Raw genomic sequence first — 21,021 nt, 5'->3', positions numbered from 1 at the left:
TCTCACGTCTCTCAGGTGCATCGTGGAAACGGAGAACGTGGAGGAGCGTGTGGCCGTCATATCGCGAATCATCGAGATCCTGCAGGTGTTTCAGGAGCTCAATAACTTCAATGGTGTTCTGGAGGTGGTGAGCGCCATGAACTCATCGCCCGTCTACAGACTCGACCACACATTTGAGGTGAGCATGATATTCACAATATTCCTCATTTAAATAATTCATATGCAGGGGCGGGGCCTGGTTGAGTTAGTTAGTAACTGGCGGTTATGGTAAGGGGCGGGACATTTTTCAGACACCAGTCACAACACACTGCTCCAGCCGACCAATCAGAGCACATTGTGCTTTTCAGTAGGCGGGGCTTCATAGAGACAGGAACTAAACAGAGTGTTACTGACAGACTGGGAAGAGAGGAGCTGCAACAATGAGAATATGAAGAAAAATAATGAACATTCAAGCAACAGATGTCTGTGAATGGACTATATTCACGGATTGTTCTTTAGAACTTCCGCATTAATATAAGCCAGCTGGAAAAACGTTCGGTGAGAGTCATGTGCTGCTGTGTTGAGCATCAGTGTTTAAAATCAGAATATAGTCACTCAAATAGTCAGGCACAGCATTAATTTAGTTATTCAAATGTAAAACAGCATAAAAAATAAATAAATAAAGACGTACCTCAGTGTTCCTCCTCGACTAAATTCAATTCGACTATCAGTTTACACACTTTAATGTGAAAAAAGCTTCAAAAATTAAATATTTATTGTGCACTTTAGTTAGATTAATTGAATAAAGTGTGCTGAAATCATTAACTGACAGCTGCTGTGATTATAAAGAGAGAGCGGCGCTCGCTTTCTGTGTCATTCATTCACAAGAAAAGTTATTGTTTTTCAGGAGATTTTTTGAGTATTTCATACTTCACATTGACTAAATGTATTTTAAACCTAGTTATTTTATAATGTTTAATATTTAATCAAAAACTAAGTGAAAAACGATTAGAGGAAATGGCTGATATATGAATAAATGCTACTTTGCCGCCACCTGCTGGTTAAAGTGCTAATTATTGTCTTTTTATTTTTAAAGTGTTTTCTATCAAATGTTGAATTTCCTACATTTTTAAATGTTCGGTTTTACAATGGGGACAATCAATAATGTTTGTGGTCATCACATTAAAAATAATATTTGAAGTGCTGTGTGTGTGTAATTACAGACAGTGTTTTTAAACGTCCCAATAGCTTCGTCTTTATTGCAATCAATAAAACTGGTTTATTAGGTAAATGTGATAACTGCATTAAAATATGAATACAACATTAAAAAGTCAACCATTGATGGTTTTGTGTCGATGTACAGCGACTACACGAACAGATCACCGGAAATGCCCGAGCTGGCTTAAAGACAACCAGACAGTAACTGTGTGTATAGTCAGTTGGCCTTAAAAACACATAATATGGCATAACTCATCCTGCGTGTGATTTTATTTCAGCAAATCCCAAGCAGACAGAGGAAGATTCTGGAGGAAGCTCATGAACTCAGTGAAGATCATTATAAGAAATATCTGGCTAAACTCAGGTCCATCAACCCTCCCTGTGTGCCCTTCTTTGGTACGTTCTGCTTCCTTCTTCACACGTGACATTCTGATGAGACTGTGTGACTGATGCACATGTGATCTGCTCGTTTTAGGGATTTATTTAACAAATATTCTAAAAACTGAGGAAGGAAATCCGGACTTCCTGAAGAGACATGGCAAAGAGCTGATCAACTTCAGCAAACGTCGGAAAGTGGCGGAAATCACCGGAGAAATCCAGCAGTACCAGAACCAGCCGTACTGCTTACGCGTGGAGAGCGACATAAGGGTCAGAAAAACATTTGCATATTTGCTGATTGCTTTAAATAATGGTTCATATGCTTCTTACAGAGCAAATCAGCATATTAGAATGTGTGTGTGTGTGTGTTGTATAATTATTTTTATGTAATATTTGTAAAATAATTAAAATATTTATACATAAAAAATAATTATACATATATTTATTACTAATAATTAAAATATTTATAAATAAAAAATAATTATATATTTGTATATATTACTAATAAATATTATTGTTACTACTACTATTATTACTACTACTACTACAAAAAGTTAATAATATATATATATATATATATATATATATATATATATATATATATATATGAATCTAATTAATTATTTTAATAATTATAATTAACAATTACAATAATAAATATGTAATAAATATTACAATATTATTTGTAAAATAGTTAAAATATTTATAAATAAAAAATATATGTATATATATTACTAATAATACTAATAATGAAAATATTTATAAATGAAAAATTATATATATGTATATATTACTAATAAATAATATTATTGTTACTACTACTAATAATAATAAAATAATACAAGTAAATGCTATAATATTTAAAAAATAATAATAATAAAATATAATATTTAATTATTTTAATAATTATAATTTAACACAATATTACCGTACTGCTTACGTGTGGAGAGTGACATATGGGTCAGAAAAACATTTGCATATTGCTTTAAATAATGGTTCATATTAATAATGCTTCTTAAGGAGCAAATCATCATATTAGAATGATTTCTGAAGGATCATGTGACACTGAAGACTGGAGTAATGATGCTGAAAATTCAGCTTCGATCACAGGAATAAATTACACTTTACTATATATTCACATAGAAAACAGCGGTTTTAAAATGTAAATATTTTTTACAATTTTTACTGTATTTATGATCAAGTAAATGCTGCCTTAAGACACAATTATTCCATACTTTTAAATAAAAGCTTCTGAATACTGCAGAACTGAAGTAAACGTGTCATTTTTATTGCATTGATGTTGCAGAAGTTCTTTGAGAACCTGAACCCGATGGAGGACATGACGGAGAAAGAGTTCGCCGACTATCTGTTCAACAAATCTCTGGAGATTGAGCCGCGTAACGCTCGCACCCTGCCTCGATTCGTAAGTCTGTTGAACACACGCACGGTTACACAATGCCCAGAGAACCTGTGACCGCATGTTCACCTCCTGATCTGATCGTCCACGCTCCGTATTAAACCGTAAAGTGCTTAAGGATGTGAACCAAAATAGTGCAGATTTACAAACTAAGCCTGAGTTCACTTGTGTAACAGTGAAAAACCCCAAAACATCACGCAGGTGGAACCCTTCAGACGTTCTGTTCTGAGGAGAGTGTTCATGGGAAATCAGGTGGACTCCGAGGCCAAAGATGATATTCAGAGGCCCTTCAGTATATTTGCGTTACTTCTGCTGTAATGACAAAGCTGATGCTCATTTATAAACTTTATAGAAACTACAAGTGTGTGTATATATATATATATATATATATATATATATATAGATATATATATATATATATATATATATATTAAAAAAAGTATATACAATATATTTTAATTATATTGAAATAAGTATGTTGTAATATTATGTAAATTCTAATTATTAAAATAATTAATTAAATACTATATTTAAAAATATATATAATAAAATATAATATTTAATTATTTTAATTATAATTTAACACAATATTACAATATATGTAACATAATTAAAAATATATAAATAAAAATAATTTTATATAAAAAAATATATATTACTGATAAATAAATATTATTACTACTACTACTACTACTACTAAAAGTAAATACTATTTTTACTATATATATATATATATATATATATATATATATGTATATATATATATATATATAATTAGTATTTATTCTTATTATTATTAGTGTATATATGTATATAATGTATATAAAATATATATATATATATATATATATATATATATATATTATTTTAATAATTATAATTAACAATAATTACAATACAATACTATTACAATAATAAATGTAATAGATATTACAGTATTATTTTGTAAAATAGTTAAAATATTTATTACTAATAATTAGTAATATTACTAATACTAATTAAAATATTTATTAATAAAAAAACATTTATATATAATATTTAATTATTTTAATTATAATTTAACAATATTACAATATATGTAAAATAATTAAAAATATATAAATAAAAATAATTTTATATACAAAATATATATTACTAATAAATAAATATTATTGTTACTACAACTACTAATACTACTACTACTAATAATAAAAGTAAATACTATATATATACATATATATATAATAGAATAGAATATTTAATTATTTTAATAATTATAATTAACAATACTATGACAATAATAAATGTAATAGATATTACAATATTATTTGTAAAATAGTTAAAATATTTATTAGTTATAATTAGTAATATTACTAATACTAATAATTAAAATATTTTTTATATAAATATATAATATTTAATTATTTTAATGATTAAAATTAGCAATATTCAAAATATTACAATATATTTTTATAAATAATTAAACTCTATAATTCCAGACATTTCGATAACTGAATGTTCTTCAAGATTTACACTTTTTATTGCATAATTTTTCTAGATGTTTGTATTATATTCTTTTACTCTTTTACTTACAAAATATTTTAAATAACATATTTTAGTGCATTTATATTCATTATGAGAATTTCCATGATTTTTCCGTGGTCTAGAAATCTAATTTTCTATGAAAAAATTCATACAGTATATCCTGTTTTTCCAAGATAAAAATCTGTGATTTTACATAATTGGTCTTATTTTAAATCTTCATTAATTAAGATGTTAATTTGTCATCACCAACAGGATGATCAAAGCAAGTGAGGTTTAGTGACGATAACTCCTTTTGTTTTCCTCTCACAGCCGAAGAAGTACAGCTGTACTCTGAAGTCTCCCGGCGTTCGGCCGTCCACCGTCCGCCCGGGAACCATGAGGCACCCGACGCCGCTGCAGAACGAGCCCCGTAAGATCAGCTACAGCCGCATCCCGGACAGCGAGACGGAGAGCAGCGCCGCTTCAGCGCCCAACTCGCCCCGCACGCCCCTGACGCCTCCACCCGCCTCCGCCGCGTCCAGCTCCACCGAGGTCTGCAGTGTGTTCGACTCGCCGCAGGCGCCGTCCAGCCCCTTCCACTCCAGTACGGCCAGCATCACACACACACACACACACACACACACACACACACACACACACAGAGTCTTAGAAACTACGTCATGATGATGATGATAAACTGCAGAGAAATTTCAGCCACTGAATATGAGCAGCTCTTATTATTCTTATGTAGTCCATTATTTATATACCATGGAAAAGTCATGGAAATTCTCATAATGAGTATTAATGCACTAAAATGTTATTTAAAATATCTTGTAAGTTAAAAATAAAAACAATTAAAAAAAATCAGAGTAAATACAAACAAATGGTAATAATAAAAGTAAATAAAAAGTGTAAATCCTGAAGAATATTCAGTTATCCAAATGTCTGGAATTATGGAATTTATTTAGAATTATTTTAATTATTTTGCAGATTGTATTGTAGTATTTTTCATTATGTTAATTATAATTATTTAAATAATTAAATATTTAATTATATATTTTTTAAATATTATAGTATTTACTTTTATTATTATTATTAGTAGCAGTAGTAACAATAACATTATTTATTAGAATATAAATATTGTATATATAAATATTACTATATATCATATTTTTATTTATAAATATTCTTCTGCAAATTATATTGTAATATTGTGTTAATTATAATAAAATAATTAAAAATATTGTATTATGTATTTTGTAAATATTATAATATTATGGACTATATAAAATATATGTATTTATTATTATTATTATTATTAAATCCTCATCACCAGATGTGATGAGTAATGCTGAGTATCTGACACACATACAATACAAACACATTATTATTTTATATAGTCCATAATTATTATATTATTATCATAAAGTCCATTATTATTATTTTATTGCTATTTTATTTATACATATAAATGTATTATTATTATTAAATCCTCATCACCAAATGTGGCAACAAAAGCATCAGAATTGTGATAATGCCTGTTTCAGTCCTTCCCCCTGTCTGCCATTGGTCAGATAAACAGATAGTCCCGCCCTAAACTCACTCCATTGGTCGAGTCAGTGTTGATATATCCCAGATTCTGTTTGCTGCTCCTTGTGATGCAGAAATGACAAACTGTAATTGTTCTATTAATATCATCCACATGAATTACTCCCTAACCTCATCTCACCATGTCATTTAGCATCATGTAAGCAGCAGACTGTACTAATGCTGATCCGACATCACTTCCTCCCGTCAGCTGTGACGCGTCCGTCACCTTCTCTTGTCTTTCTTTCTGCTTCCCGACAGACAGCGACAGTATTTTTGCTCCGGTCACTCTGCCACACGGCCCACGTTAGTATATCAACCGACTCTCATGTTCTCTCATGTCTGCTGATTTTCACCCATCAGTCTGTGCAGACTGTGTAGTGTGTGTTCTGTGACATCACATCCTGTTGCAGTGATTTTTAAGAGGGTTTTAGCGGCTCATGTTGCTGTAGCTGTGGTGAAATCACTGTAATGAACGGCCTCGTGTGGCTTTAGTAGCGTGCATGTTCAGGTCGGTGTTTATCATGTGACGTGTTTCCCAGCATCCTCTCTGTCATGATTCTCACCTCAGGGCTTTATGTGTGTGTAATTGGAGTGTTTGTGTGTGTCTCAGGATCTTCTTCAGTGTCGTCTATGATGGGTTTCCTCCGGAATGACGACCCTCCTGTTCCTCCGCCCATCCCTCCCCGCCGCCGCCCGGAATCTGCTCCCGCCGAATCATCGCCCTCAAAGGTGAATCAGAATAACTTCCTCTTGCAGCGACATCTCTTCTCTGATGACGAGGGAGGGGCAACCTGTCACTCACATGAGATCCACCAATAGCAAACCACAACCATCCAATCAATTCCCCACAGACAAAATACGAATATTTCAATTATCACAGAAGTACTAAGATAAAAGTTTATAGTTAGGATATAAACACTGATGTCTACGATAGCGATCAAATTAGAGAAAACCAACTTTTGAAACTAACTTGGCGCAAATAACAAATAATGGTTGTATCAATTACATCATTACACCACTAGGTGGCAACAAGCGACTGTTAAAAAATGTATTGCCATTGAATTCAGGGTTGCCAGATTTTCACTACAAAACCCACCCAATTGCTACTCAAAACTAGGCCAATCGTGTTTCAGAGGGTTCCCGGAATAAAAATCGTGTTTTGTGGGGTAAAATCTGCGTTGTTTTGGCATGACATGCAGGGGGGAAAAAGTAAATCGTGTGCACGCTTTACCAAGTCGTTTCCTCGATTTACTATTCCGTTCCCTCGATTTGCTAAATCTTGTTCACGATTCACTATTTCGTTCCCTCGATTTGCTAAATCTTGTGCACGATTCACTATTTCGTTCCCTCGATTTACTATTTCGTTCCCTCGATTTGCTATTTTGTTCCCTCGATTTGCTAAATCTTGTGCACGATTCACTATTTCGTTCCCTCGATTTGCTAAATCTTGTGCACGATTCACTATTTCATTCCCTCGATTTGCTAAATCTTGTGCACGATTCACTATTTCGTTCCCTCGATTTGCTATTTTGTTCCCTCGATTTGCTAAATCTTGCACACGATTTACTATTTCGTTCCCTCGATTTACTATTTCGTTCCCTTGATTTGCTAAATCTTGCACACGATTTACTATTTCGTTCCCTCGATTTGCTATTTTGTTCCCTCGATTTGCTAAATCTTGTGTACGATTCACTATTTCGTTCCCTCGATTTACTATTTTGTTCCCTTGATTTGCTAAATCTTGCACACGATTTACTATTTCGTTCCCTCGATTTACTATTTCGTTCCCTCGATTTGCTAAATCTTGCACACGATTTACTATTTCGTTCCCTCGATTCGCTAAATCTTGCGCACACGATTTACTATTTCGTTCCCTCGATTTGCTAAATCTTGTGTACGATTCACTATTTCGTTCCCTCGATTTACTATTTCGTTCTTTCAATTTGCTAAATCTTGCATACGATTTACTATTTCGTTCCCTCGATTTGCTAAATCTTGTGTACGATTCACTATTTCGTTCCCTCGATTTACTATTTCGTTCCCTCGATTTGCTAAATCTTGCACACGATTTACTATTTTGTTCCCTCGATTTGCTAAATCTTAAGCACGATTTACTATTTAATTCCCTTGATTTACTATTTCGTTCCCTCGATTTACTATTTAGTTCCCTTAATTTACTATTTAGTTCCCTTGATTTACTAAATCGTGCGCACGATTTACTATTTAGTTCCCTTGATTTACTATTTAATTCCCTTAATTTACTATTTTGTTCCATCGATTTACTATTTTGTTCCCTCGATTTGCTATTTCGTTCCAGTGATTTACTATTTCATTCCCTCAATTTACTAAATCTTGCGCACGATTTACTATTTCATTCCCTCGATTTGCTATTTTGTTCCCTCGATTTGCTAAATCTTGTGTACGATTCACTATTTCGTTCCCTCGATTTACTATTTCGTTCCCTCGATTCGCTAAATCTTGCGCACACGATTTACTATTTCGTTCCCTCGATTTGCTAAATCTTGCGCACACGATTTACTATTTCGTTCCCTCGATTTGCTAAATCTTGCACACGATTTACTATTTCGTTCCCTCGATTTGCTAAATCTTAAGCACGATTTACTATTTAATTCCCTTGATTTACTATTTCGTTCCCTCGATTTACTATTTAGTTCCCTTAATTTACTATTTAGTTCCCTTGATTTACTAAATCGTGCGCACGATTTACTATTTAGTTCCCTTGATTTACTATTTAATTCCCTTAATTTACTATTTTGTTCCATCGATTTACTATTTTGTTCCCTCGATTTGCTATTTCGTTCCAGTGATTTACTATTTCATTCCCTCGATTTACTAAATCTTGCGCACGATTTACTATTTCATTCCCTCGATTTACTATTTCATTCCCTCAATTTACTATTTCGTTCCATCGATTTACTATTTTGTTCCCTTGATTTACTATTTTGTTCCCTTGATTTACTATTTTGTTCCCTTGATTTACTAAATCGTGTGCACGATTTACTATTTAGTTCCCTCAATTTACTAAACCTTGCGCACGATTTACTATTTCATTCCCTCAATTTACGATTTCATTCCCTCGATTTACTATTTTGTTCCCTTGATTTACTAAATCGTGTGCACGATTTACTATTTAGTTCCCTCAATTTACTAAACCTTGCGCACAATTTACTATTTCATTCCCTCAATTTACTATTTCATTCCCTCAATTTACTATTTCATTCCCTCAATTTACTATTTCATTCCCTCAATTTACTATTTCATTCCATCGATTTACTATTTTGTTCCCTCGATTTATTAAATCGTGTGCACGATTTACTATTTAGTTCCCTCAATTCACTATTTTGTTCCCTCGATTTACTATTTTGTTCCCTCAATTTAATATTTTGTTCCCTTGATTTACTAAATCTTACACACAATTTAGTATTTCAGAAAGGAAAACAGGAAAACTGTGGACTTGGCAACAGTGATTTAATCATTCATTCCAAAGATTTGTTTGGTCATCCAGTAATGAAACAAGTAATTATTAATGAGTCATTAAATTCATTCAAAACAATTTTTAAAAATAATTCAGATAATTTAGAGACCAGCAATTAAAATTTTGTCAAAATCTCTAGTAAATGACATGTTATTTTGTTTAGTTGTCTATTCAGAATTGTGGGAGAATCTTCAGAAGTGCTTCGATCATGTGGCATAGCCCGGTGTCTCAAACGCAGCATGTGTGTTTGTGTGTTCCAGATGATGTCGAAGCACCTGGACAGTCCTCCGGCGATCCCGCCGCGTCATCCCACCACCAAGGTGTATTCGCCCCGCTACTCGCTCACGGAGCCGCCCGACAGCCCGCCCACCCTGCCGCCGCGGGAACCCGTGCGAACGCCTGACGTCTTCTCCAGCTCCCCGCTGCACCTGCAGCCGCCTCCGCAGGGCCGGCGCTCCGAACTGAGCCAGACCTTCTTCCCGCCGTCTCCCTTCAGCCCGCACCCTCCGCAGACGCCCTCTCCGCTGGGGCCGCGCAAACACCTGCCCTCCTCGCCGCTGGACCTGGAGCCGCCGCAGGGAGCCGCCGGGCCGCCTGTCCCTCCGCGCCAGAGCACGTCCCAGTCGCCCATCCCCAAACTCCCGCCCAAAACCTACAAAAGAGAGTCCGCTCACCCGTCCGTCCACCGCGACGGGCCGCCGCTCCTGGAGAACGCAAACCCCTCATAGAGCGGAGATGATTGGAGGACTAGATGAAAGCAACATGTGCCCTTAACGTGCTCTTCTGAGACGACGATTGTGGAAATCACGCTGAGATCATTGCTCGGGAACTCTCTGTATTGTTTTTTTGTCTTCTCGTGTAGCTGTTTTGTCATCGTTTCATGTTCGTTTCATTTCATTGCTTGGTTTGTTTTCAGCAGCAATCGTCTGCGGCCAAACAAACAAACCTGCTGGATGACAGACGACTAAACGGACCCAATAAAGACCCGTTCACGCGATTATTTTCCGGTGCCTGTGTGTGGACGGAGAGTGTAAAGGCTTCGCTTTCAGCTCTGAAAAAAGGGACTGCGGACGCCGCTGATGTTCTAGACTCGTTTGAGAGCCAGTAGACTTACGAGTACCGGGAGTTTAAGGTACCCTCGCACACCAAAGAGGTACTCGAGAAACCTTCAAGAAACACACGTGATTGTCCTGTATGTGTTAGAACTTTTATTTTCTCAATCATTTCTGTTTTGCCAATAAGTATGTAAAGAAAAAAAAAGATCGCCTTCTTAAAACAAGGGAATAAAAGTGTTTCTACCACTGTATGCCAAACGCTAGCCATGAAAACGTCTCTTTACTGTCTCCAGATGCTGAGCTTATGATGTACATCAGGTGACCCAACACAGCTCAAACAGAAATGCACTTGAAATCAAACACATGTGAATGTTACGAGCTGCAGTAAAGTGCACAATAATGAACATGACACAGGCTGAATAGAAAAATGATTGAATGTCTGTTGAATTTTGATGCTCTCAGTTGCCGAAACAAGACAATATTTTCTTTGACTTTATGTATTTTTATTGTTTTTTTGAGGATGTTGCCATCTGACTAACATCATCTATCAAGTGACATGGGTTAAAGGGTTAGTTCACCCAAAAATAAAAAATAATGTAATTTATTACTCACCCTCATGTCGTTCCACACCTGTAAGACCTTCGTTCATCTTGGGAACACAAATTAAGATATTTTTGTTGAAATCAGATAGCTCAGTGAAGCCTGCATAGCCAGCAATGACATTTCCTCTCTCAAGATCCATTAATGTACTAAAAACATATTTAAATCAGTTCATGTGAGTACAGTGGTTCAATATTAATATTACAAAGCAACAAGAATATTTTTGGTGCGGCAAAAAAAAAAAAACTTATAAAGTGATGGTTGATTTCAAAACACTGCTTCAGGAAGCTTTGGAGCATAATGAATCAGCGTGTTGAATCATGATTCGGATCATGCGTCAAACTGCTGAAATCGTGTGACTTTTTTTGGCGCTCCGAACCGCTGATTCGACACGCTGATTCATTATGCTCCAAAGCTTCCTGAAGCAGTGTTTTTAAATCGTCCATCACTAAATAAGTCGTTATTTTGTTTTTTTGCCGCACCAAAAATATTCTCGTGGCTTTATAATATTAATATTGAACCACTGTACTCACATGAACTGATTTAAATATGTTTTTAGTACATTAATGGATCTTGACAGAGGAAATGTCATTGCTGACTATGCAGGCCTCACTGAGCCATCGGATTTCAACAAAAATATCTTAATTCGTGTTCTGAAGATGAATGAAGGTCTTACGGGTGTGGAACGGCATGAGGGTGAGTAATAGATGACAGAATTTTCATTTTTGGGTGAACTAACCCTTTAAGATTTTTAATTGAACACAAAAAAACAAAACAATGTGGGAAGGTTTTTTTTTTAATTTTATAGTATTTGCATTAGCATTTTTCAGGGTTATAGTTCACTAAAACCATAAAAAAAATGTTATTTGAAACAAAAATTTGTTTTTTTTTTATTTCTTATGAAGCCCTGTCTTGTGGAAAGCACAATGTGCTTTGATTGGCCGCCCCTTACCATAACCACCAGTTTTAACACACTTCTAACTCAACCAGGCCCCGCCCCTTTATTCTGCATATGAATTATTTAAACGAGGAATATTGTGACGTGTTCGTTCCGGGAAGAAAACACAAGACTACAATGGAGGCGTTTCGGGCAGTTCAACTGACATAGTGAATAACTCCTGCTGGAGGGTCTTTTTCATGCTCAAACAGCAATATTACACACTAAAGAAAGATGAAGATGGGGGAAAACAACCTCAAAAGATCAATAAAATTATATTCCTGATATATCAGGCAACTTCAAACAAGACAAATTTAAGTCTTTCTGGGAATGTGTTTCTGCATCAGCTCAAAAAAAAAAACAACCAGGAAGGGAAGATAAAGATTCTTTCGTATTGATCTTGTGTTTTGAAGTGCTTTCACAGTTAAATTGATGAAGTGATGTTTAGTCTGAGCCTCAAATCTAGTTCTAGAATATGAGTACTAACACGCTTCTCGTTCATAGTATGTATTAGTAGGCAGAATGCAATAAGTGGTCTAGTTTTTCATTCTGACCAGTGCTTCCCACAGGTTTGAAATATACTTGTGGTGGTAGCCGGGCGAAAAATCCTCCTATTACCCACGGCACAAAAATGGTCTACTACATGTGACAAACAAATAATGTGTGATTTTTAACAGTATTTTTATTCATATTGAAATTAATTTTAATTACATAGCATATTACATTATATACTAATATTATGCATCATTATGCATTCTAAATTATGCAAAATTACAGCATTTCAATGGTTCACATTTTTCTATGTTCTCCTTGCTGTCATATAGTGTCTGTCTCAGTGAATGGGACACAGATTTTACTAGTAAAATTTATAAAATGAATAATATATGTCAAATAATGTTCTTAATGGGGGAGACTACAATAATTTACTATGAATTAAATGGAAATCAAATTAAATACAATTTGTGTAACCAAAATACCAATAATGCCCAAAAGAAAAAACTTAGCATGTGACTTTTAATTATAAAAAAGTCCGAAATACACAGGTACTCTTATTTTGAAATGTCTGTACTCTTGCAGGCTGATCCTTCAGATTCTTACAATCGTCGAAAACATTTTATATAAAGGCCATAATGTAGACATTGTAATATTTCTTCAACTTGAGTTCATTAGCAATCGCTTGGCATAAATCTGCTCTTTTCATTGATTGAGAATAACTTTGAAGCAGACTGAAGCGCTGTTACGCCAGCGCCACCTAGTGACTTTGCAAAATGCAGCGCACACGTAACGAGCAGGTATGAAACGACTAGTTTATCAATCGCGGATGGTTTCATTATCTTGCGTGGATATAAAAGTATAAGAGGATAAAACTAATAAAAGCAAAAATGTGTCTCCAAATATACTTGGGCGGCCGTTATTATACGTGGGCGGCCCGCCCAAGTAAAGTCTATGTGTGGGAAGCACTGCTGACAATTAGTTTAAGGTCTCCAACGCTAATAATCTTCAATGGTGCATAAGAGTTTATTCATGCATTCATCAGGAAACAAACATACAATAACTTTGAATGTTATATAAACGTAAATATTTACATAATGTAACTTTCCACCCTGAACATCATGCATTTAACGAAGACTCTCAGAACTTGTTAACAGGTTGTAACAGTGATGTCATGCCTGTCAAGAGTAAAGTTTGTTTAGGACAGTGAAGTGTGTTCTCCTCCAGGGATGCTCTCAACTAGACTCTGAACTCTTGCCAGGATGATCTCATTGGCGCAGCTGCAGTCTCCAGTGCCGTAGGGGGCGCTGATGGTCAGCACGCTCGCCACACGAAGAACATCCCCATCTTCAGTCACCGGGACTCTGTTCTTCTCCAGCCACAGACGCAGATTCTCCCTCCGTGACTTCAGTTCTTCTTTACTGAGGACTTGTGTTCTGTCCGGCAGGAACAAGCTCTTCATTCGTCTCTCCGTCTCCTCCGTTCCGCTCGCGAGGGTCTGAACGTCTGTCACCGCGTGACCCAGAATCACCTTTACTGATGGACGCTCATGCTCTGGGAAGCTCACCAGCACCACACTGCAATAAACAAAACAAACACAATGAGATGATTCACTCTTTGATTCAAAAAGCAAATGATTCAGTGATCCATTTGAGTCAAACACTGCTTCAGAAATTGAGTATGCCCTAGTATATAGTATGTGAAAAAAGTAGTATGTCTGAATACATACGCCGCGTCCGAAATCGCATACTGTCCTGTAGGTACTACATTTGAATTTAAATTTACTTAAAAGTATGTTCTATATAGTACGAATGCATGTTGTATGATTATGAATGAATTCAGACGTACTACAGCCATGTGTTTTTACTATCACATGACCTACCAGCGTCAGTTACATCCCTTCAACTCCATCATGGGATAGTAAAGTGTCCATTGTATGCGCACTTCAGAATCTCGCTGGAAGTAGTAAGTCATCCGGGTACTTTTCGCCTAATGTTTTTCGAATACTATGAATTCGGACATACTACTGTTCGCATACTGTTTTTCATGTACTATATAGAAGATTAGCATTCGATTTCGGACGCAGCGACAGTATTTGAAAAACATTAGGCAGAAATTCCCTGGATGACCTACTACTTCCGGTGGAATACGATGGACATTTTACTGTCCTGAGAGGATTTATGAATTCCAGTTAAGCAACACAACTGACTTCGGTAGGTCACACGACAGTGACAACATGGCGGAGGGAGTAAGTCAGAATTTCATTCAAACTACTAAAGTCCCTAACAAGGAAAGTCTGTTCACTTGGCAGCCATATTTGCGACGCCTCCAGGCAGCTATTTGAGGCATTTAAGTCCTATCTATTTGAATGGCGGTATCATGAAATCTCAAACTCTGATTGGCGAACTCACAATTAAATAACATTTAAAATCAGCAACAAAGTCTGACATAAACTGTCTCATAAATGTAGTTTCTTATGCTCAGATAGCTTTAAAAAGCTTATTTTCAGACTAGATGAGCCAATGCGCATGTGCAGTCATAAGAGCGAGTCTCAGGTTTCTATGGGAACCGAAGCTTCTAACGGCTGCTGCAGTGACTATCAATCAGCAATTGGCTCTTTTACTTAAAAGGCGGGAGGTATTCCGCCATATTGCGCGTTGCAATTTCTCTCATTCATAACCGTCGTACTTTTTTTAACGGTTGCGAAGTAATTTCGAATTCAAATTACGTACTCAGTACGCGATTTCGGACGGCTGCAAAAATGTTTCTAGAAGAAGCCCCAGTCACCTGTTTTATTTAAATAATTGTAAATTAAATACTGCTATGTATGACTATATTTTAAATTAAGATACAAATGCGTATAATATCATTTATAAACAGTTGAAATTTAAACTTACAGAACATAAATTAATTTGCCCATGATCCATTAGTTAACTATATTAATTAACATGAACAATACTTCTACAACATTTATTAATATTAGTTAATTTCAGCATTTATTAATGCATTATTATTAAAATCAAACGTTGTATCTGTTATTTAATGGACCTGAGCTAGCATGAACTAACAATGAAAAGTTGTTTTTATCACCTAACGTTTACAAATAAAGATTCATAAAAACAATGACAAATGTATTGATTGTTGTTAGTTAATGCATTAACTAATGCATTAGTTATAAATCATATCTTATGTTATTATTTTATGATATTTACCTGGCAGAAACAGGGTCCACCGTGAACACGCGTCCCTCAAAGCGTTGCTGATCACGTGCTGTTACACAAACCTCCTGATTGACAAACTCCCGCCACTGCTGAGGACTCCTGTCACTCCACTGCAACATCTCTGCGAACAACTAATCACTTAATCAGCGTTAATGAACTTTAGCGACTTCATCTTCCCTCTGAAGTTCAGCTGGAGATTGCTTAGCATGTGTGAACGCTGTCTGTATGACGTCGCTGTCGTAAACCATCGTGTGATTGGTTGGCTGGGTTTTCATGAGAATCATAGGAAATGTAGTTTTAGGTGTGATGGGTTTGCGCATGCGCAAGCGAGTGCTCGTTTGACAGGAGGCTGTTTGTTTCTGTCAGGATTTCATTATTTCACATTATGTCGCGATACGGGCGACACGGAGGCGGTGAGTGTTATAATTCATGAATAATTAACGATTAAAACACCTCCGGAGGCACAATGCTTCATCTCATATATTAAAAATGGCTGGTTATCGAAGAGATGTGATGTGTTTTAGCACGAACTGCTAACTGTAATGGCGCCTTCGCGAGAAGTAAACACTGGTTAATAATAATAATTAATAATATAACCAGTAATAGTAATAATCATAACATTATTTCGATTTATAGTTTGATTAATTATCAGTTTGTTGGTTTAAATGTTAATATGAGGATGTCTTATTTACGTTTTATGTTTTTGTTTCAGTTTGCTCTTTCAGATTTTAAATGATCTTTTGAGTTTTAGTCAGAATTAAACATGTAGATCCTTACTTGAAACTGTAAGTGTGAAGTTTATCTTTTTATTAATGTGCAAAGTTTCACAGGCTGTATAGTTAAGTCAATCTCGTTGTTTTTGTTAACAAAAGCTATTAAAATTATTTTTTAAATTGAAATAAAGCTGAAATGAAGTAAAATAAAAGAAAACCTTTTAAAACTTAAACTACTAAATTTATTAAAACTAAATTAAAATTAAGTTAAAGCTATTTAGAAAATAGTGCTGTCAAATTGATTAATCACATCTAAAAAGTGTGTGTGTGTGTGTGTGTGTCAAAAGTCAAAAGTTTGGAAACATTACTATTTTTAATGTTTTTGAACGAAGTCTTTTATGCTCATTAAGGCTGCATTTATTTCATAATAAATACAGAAAAAAACAATAATATTGTGAAATATTATTGCAATTTAAAGTTATGGTTTTCTATTTTAATATACTTTAAAATATAATTTATTTCTGTGATCAAAGCTGAATTTTCAGCATCATTACTCCAGTCTTCAGAGTCACATGATCCTTCAGAAATCATTCTAATATGATGATTTATTATCAATCTCGGAAACGCTTAATATTATTTTATAACCTGTGATACTTTTTCAGGATTTTTTTAATGAATAAGAAGTTATAAAATATCAGCATTTATTTAAAATAGAAATCTTTTGTAACAATATACACTACCGTTCAAAAGTTTGGGGACAGTAATTTTTTTTTCTTTCTTTTTTTTGAAAGAAATTAATACTTTTATTCAGCACGGACGTGTTAAATTGATAAAAAGTGATCGTAAAGATTTATATTGTTAGAAGAGATTTATATTTTGAATAAATGCTGTTCTTTTTTAACCTTTTATTCATCAATGAATCCTGAAAAAGTATCACAGCTTCCCAAAAAATATTAAGCAACACAACTGTATCCAACACTGATAATAACTGAGCGTAAAATCATCATATTAGAATGATTTCTGAAGGATAATATATCATATTAGGTGACTCTGAAGCCTGGAGTAATGATGCTAAAAATTCAGCTTTGATCACAGGAATAAATTATATTTTAAAGTATATTAAAATAGAAAACTATCATTTTAAATTATAGTAATATTTCAGAATATTATTGTTTTTTCTGTATTTATTATGAAATAAATGCAGCCTTAATGAGCATAAGAGACTAAAAATAGTGATGTTTCCAACTTTTGACTGGTAGTGTGTATATACAAACTTGTTAGATGCGATTAATCATGATTAATAGATTTGACAGCACTAAAAAACTAATAAAATGACAAAAGCACATAACAAAATAACTAAAACCTAACTGAAATTATACAAATTAAAGCTAAATCAAAATATTAATAAATACTATAATAGTATGAAATGAAATTTCATAGGGGTAGTCAAGATGACAGATGTTAAAGTTCTGCTTCTCTCTCAGAAACAAAGGTGTACGTGGGTAACCTGGGCACCGGGGCAGGTAAGGGTGAGTTAGAGCGGGCATTCGGTTATTACGGGCCACTGAGAACCGTGTGGATCGCTCGCAACCCTCCGGGATTCGCCTTTGTGGAGTTTGAAGATCCCAGAGATGCTGAGGATGCTGTGCGTGGCCTCGATGGCAAGTGAGTGGGCGGAGTCACGGTCAGGTCACCATTCAATGACTCACTCAGAAAGACTTGTTTCATTACTTATCAGCGTTTTTGTACAATTCTCTTGAATGAATGATTCAATGACTCACTTATAAAGACTTGTTTTATTACTAATCAGCATTTTTGAACAAATGTCTTAAATGAATGTTCAATGACTCACTCATAAAGACTTGTTTCATTACTAATCAGCGTTTTTAAACAGCTCTTGAATGAGTGATTCAATGACTCCTTCACAAAGACTTGTTTCATTACTTATCAACATTTTTGAACAAATCTATTGAATGAATGATTCAATGACTCCCTCATAAAGACTTGTTTCATTATTTATCAACATTTTTGAACAAATCTATTGAATGAATGATTCAATGACTCCCTCACAAAGACTTGTTTCATTATTTATCAACATTTTTGAACAAATCTATTGAATGAATGATTCAATGACTCACTCATAAAGACTTGTTTCATTACTTATCAACATTTTTGAACAAATCTATTGAATGAATGATTCAATGACTCCCTCACAAAGACTTGTTTCATTATCAACATTTTTGAACAAATCTATTGAATGAATGATTCAATGACTCCCTCATAAAGACTTGTTTCATTATTTATCAACATTTTTGAACAAATCTATTGAATGAATGATTCAATGACTCCCTCATAAAGACTTGTTTCATTATTTATCAACATTTTTGAACAAATCTATTGAATGAATGATTCAATGACTCCCTCATAAAGACTTGTTTCATTATTTATCAACATTTTTGAACAAATCTATTGAATGAATGATTCAATGACTCCCTCATAAAGACTTGTTTCATTACTTATCAACATTTTTGAACAAATCTCTTGAATGAATGATTCAGTGACTCACTCATAAAGACTTGTTTCATTACTAATTGTTTCAGGGTGATCTGTGGCTCTCGAACACGTGTGGAGTTATCCACCGGAATGCCGCGACGTTCCCGATACGACCGTCCGCCGACTCGCCGGCCCTTTGACCCGAACGACCGCTGCTACGAGTGCGGCGAGAAGGGCCACTACGCGTACGACTGTCATCGTTACAGTCGGCGACGCCGGAGCAGGTAAGGCCAGCTGTGATCTCGCCTGGACACCGCTGAACGTTATTGATGAATAAACTGTCATCTGCTGTTTCCTTGTTATATTGTTCCTGCTCTCTCTTCTCTCTGTCTGCTTGATTTCCTGTTTATTTGTTTGTGTTGACTTAGATTTTGTGGGTTGGGGGGGATGTTTTGTTGTTTTCTGAACTGATGTTTTCTCTTTGGGATTTCATTTAATGACTGACCTGGTCAAAACCTTTCAGGTTTCATCGTTTGATTCAGAGAGTCACGATCCTTTACGAATTCATGAGGCATCTAGCAAATCCCACACTTTTGATCGCCTGCTATGACCGGGGCACGAGCAGCCACACCCCTTCGCTGAGGCTCCTCCCACTGCTACTTAACTATTCATAGCCCCTCCCCCCTACCCAAACCTGATGAGAGCGCCAATCTGAGTAAATTCGGCTAGTGATTTGTGCCTACGCTTTTGATAAAGAGAGCATCGAGACCTCTACAGACCACGATCCCGTCTAGAAAAAGCGCCTTGCACACTTCTATCAAGTCTCAATCAAGCGATTTGGCTGTCAATGCGGTCATCGTTAGAAATCCAAGAGAACGACTAGATGCAGAGGTCGGCTGATGATAGATACTACTAGATCGTCTAGATCTGCTAGACCTCGGTTCCAAAGAGGGTCGACCTGCAAAGTTGCAAGGTTTATTTCAAGTACCAATTAATGTGTCTCTCTGTATATCATTGCCATTGCTGAACTCAAATCAGTCGTAGTGTTTAATGCTGTAAACATTTTTTAAGAACTTTTAGGGTTCTAGGGCTGGACGATATAACACTCCATGAGCGTCTAGATTTATCGCAGTAATCATCTTTTTTTTTTTTTTTTTCTGAAATTAGCCTTTTTGAATCAGTTTAGCCAGTCATTGTAGCAAAATTGGATTGAAAAAAAATTGTATTGGAAAAAGTAAAATATTTATTTAGTTAATAATCTTGAAGTAAATTAATTTAAAATATATATTAATACATATATTTTCCTATTTTTTTTTTACTATGCAAAGTAATAAACAAAATTATTTTTATATTCTAAAATTTATTTTGCAACATTTTTAATGGTGATCAGTGTGTAGTATCATAGTTTAAACTTTTTGAATGAGTATGTATTTGGTTTTATTTTAATTTTAGTTAATTTGTTTTTGGCATTTTTATTTGTTGTTTTTTAAAATGTCTCTAGTTTTAATTAATTTTTATCAAGTAATACTAAATGAAAATGAGAATAATTCTTGTTTTTTCATGTCTATATAGTTTTCATTAATTTTTATCAAATTATATTAAATGAGAAATTTTGCCTAAAAATAAAATCAGTGTTTTATTTCATTTCAGTTAACATTAATTTTATTATTTCAAGTATTTTTTATATATATATATATATATATATATATATATATATATATATATATAATTTTTTTTTTTTTTTTTTCCCCATTCGTTTGACTTTTGAATCAATTCACAAATAATTTGAAGTGATTTATGGAGCTTTTTTAAAAGCGCTGTTATATGGTCCAGCCCTGTTCTGTACTGTACCTGTAATGTTAATCTGTAATGTGATTGTTTAGTTTAGTTGAGGTCAGTGCCTGAGGGTCACATGAGTCAGTGAATCTG

General features: G+C 34.5%; 3 protein-coding genes across 4 annotated transcripts in view; 2 read left to right on the top strand and 1 right to left on the bottom strand.

Annotated features, from left to right (window-relative positions):
- sos1 (son of sevenless homolog 1 (Drosophila)) overlaps positions 1 to 11,254 on the top strand; it is a 62,450-nt gene extending 51,196 nt beyond the window's left edge. Inside the window, exons 17-23 of the mRNA XM_067387697.1 lie at positions 16 to 178; positions 1,476 to 1,593; positions 1,673 to 1,845; positions 2,882 to 2,998; positions 4,826 to 5,099; positions 6,696 to 6,814; positions 9,842 to 11,254. Coding sequence (XP_067243798.1) covers positions 16 to 178; positions 1,476 to 1,593; positions 1,673 to 1,845; positions 2,882 to 2,998; positions 4,826 to 5,099; positions 6,696 to 6,814; positions 9,842 to 10,309 — 1,432 coding nt within the window. The 3' untranslated portion in view covers positions 10,310 to 11,254. The remainder of the gene's footprint in view (positions 1 to 15; positions 179 to 1,475; positions 1,594 to 1,672; positions 1,846 to 2,881; positions 2,999 to 4,825; positions 5,100 to 6,695; positions 6,815 to 9,841) is intronic.
- Positions 11,255 to 11,879: 625 nt separating this feature from the next.
- gemin6 (gem (nuclear organelle) associated protein 6) lies at positions 11,880 to 16,117 on the bottom strand. Its single transcript, XM_067387698.1, has 2 exons — positions 15,878 to 16,117; positions 11,880 to 14,242 (listed from the first exon to the last, which is right to left on the bottom strand). Exons 1-2 carry the CDS (start codon positions 16,003 to 16,005, stop codon positions 13,864 to 13,866), a joined length of 507 nt encoding a protein of 168 aa, XP_067243799.1. The 5' UTR covers positions 16,006 to 16,117; the 3' UTR covers positions 11,880 to 13,863.
- Positions 16,118 to 16,210: 93 nt separating this feature from the next.
- The window catches only part of srsf7b (serine and arginine rich splicing factor 7b), an 8,754-nt gene continuing 3,943 nt past the window's right edge, over positions 16,211 to 21,021 (top strand). For both annotated transcript variants that reach the window (XM_067387696.1, XM_067387695.1), the window contains exons 1-3: positions 16,211 to 16,299; positions 18,084 to 18,264; positions 19,200 to 19,376. In XM_067387696.1, the coding sequence (XP_067243797.1) occupies positions 16,272 to 16,299; positions 18,084 to 18,264; positions 19,200 to 19,376 (386 nt within the window). In that variant the 5' untranslated portion in view covers positions 16,211 to 16,271. The remainder of the gene's footprint in view (positions 16,300 to 18,083; positions 18,265 to 19,199; positions 19,377 to 21,021) is intronic.

Source organism: Chanodichthys erythropterus, chromosome 6, assembly GCF_024489055.1.
Source record: "Chanodichthys erythropterus isolate Z2021 chromosome 6, ASM2448905v1, whole genome shotgun sequence".
Taxonomy (NCBI): Eukaryota; Metazoa; Chordata; class Actinopteri; order Cypriniformes; family Xenocyprididae; genus Chanodichthys; species Chanodichthys erythropterus.
This window is presented reverse-complemented; position numbering and strand designations above follow the sequence as displayed.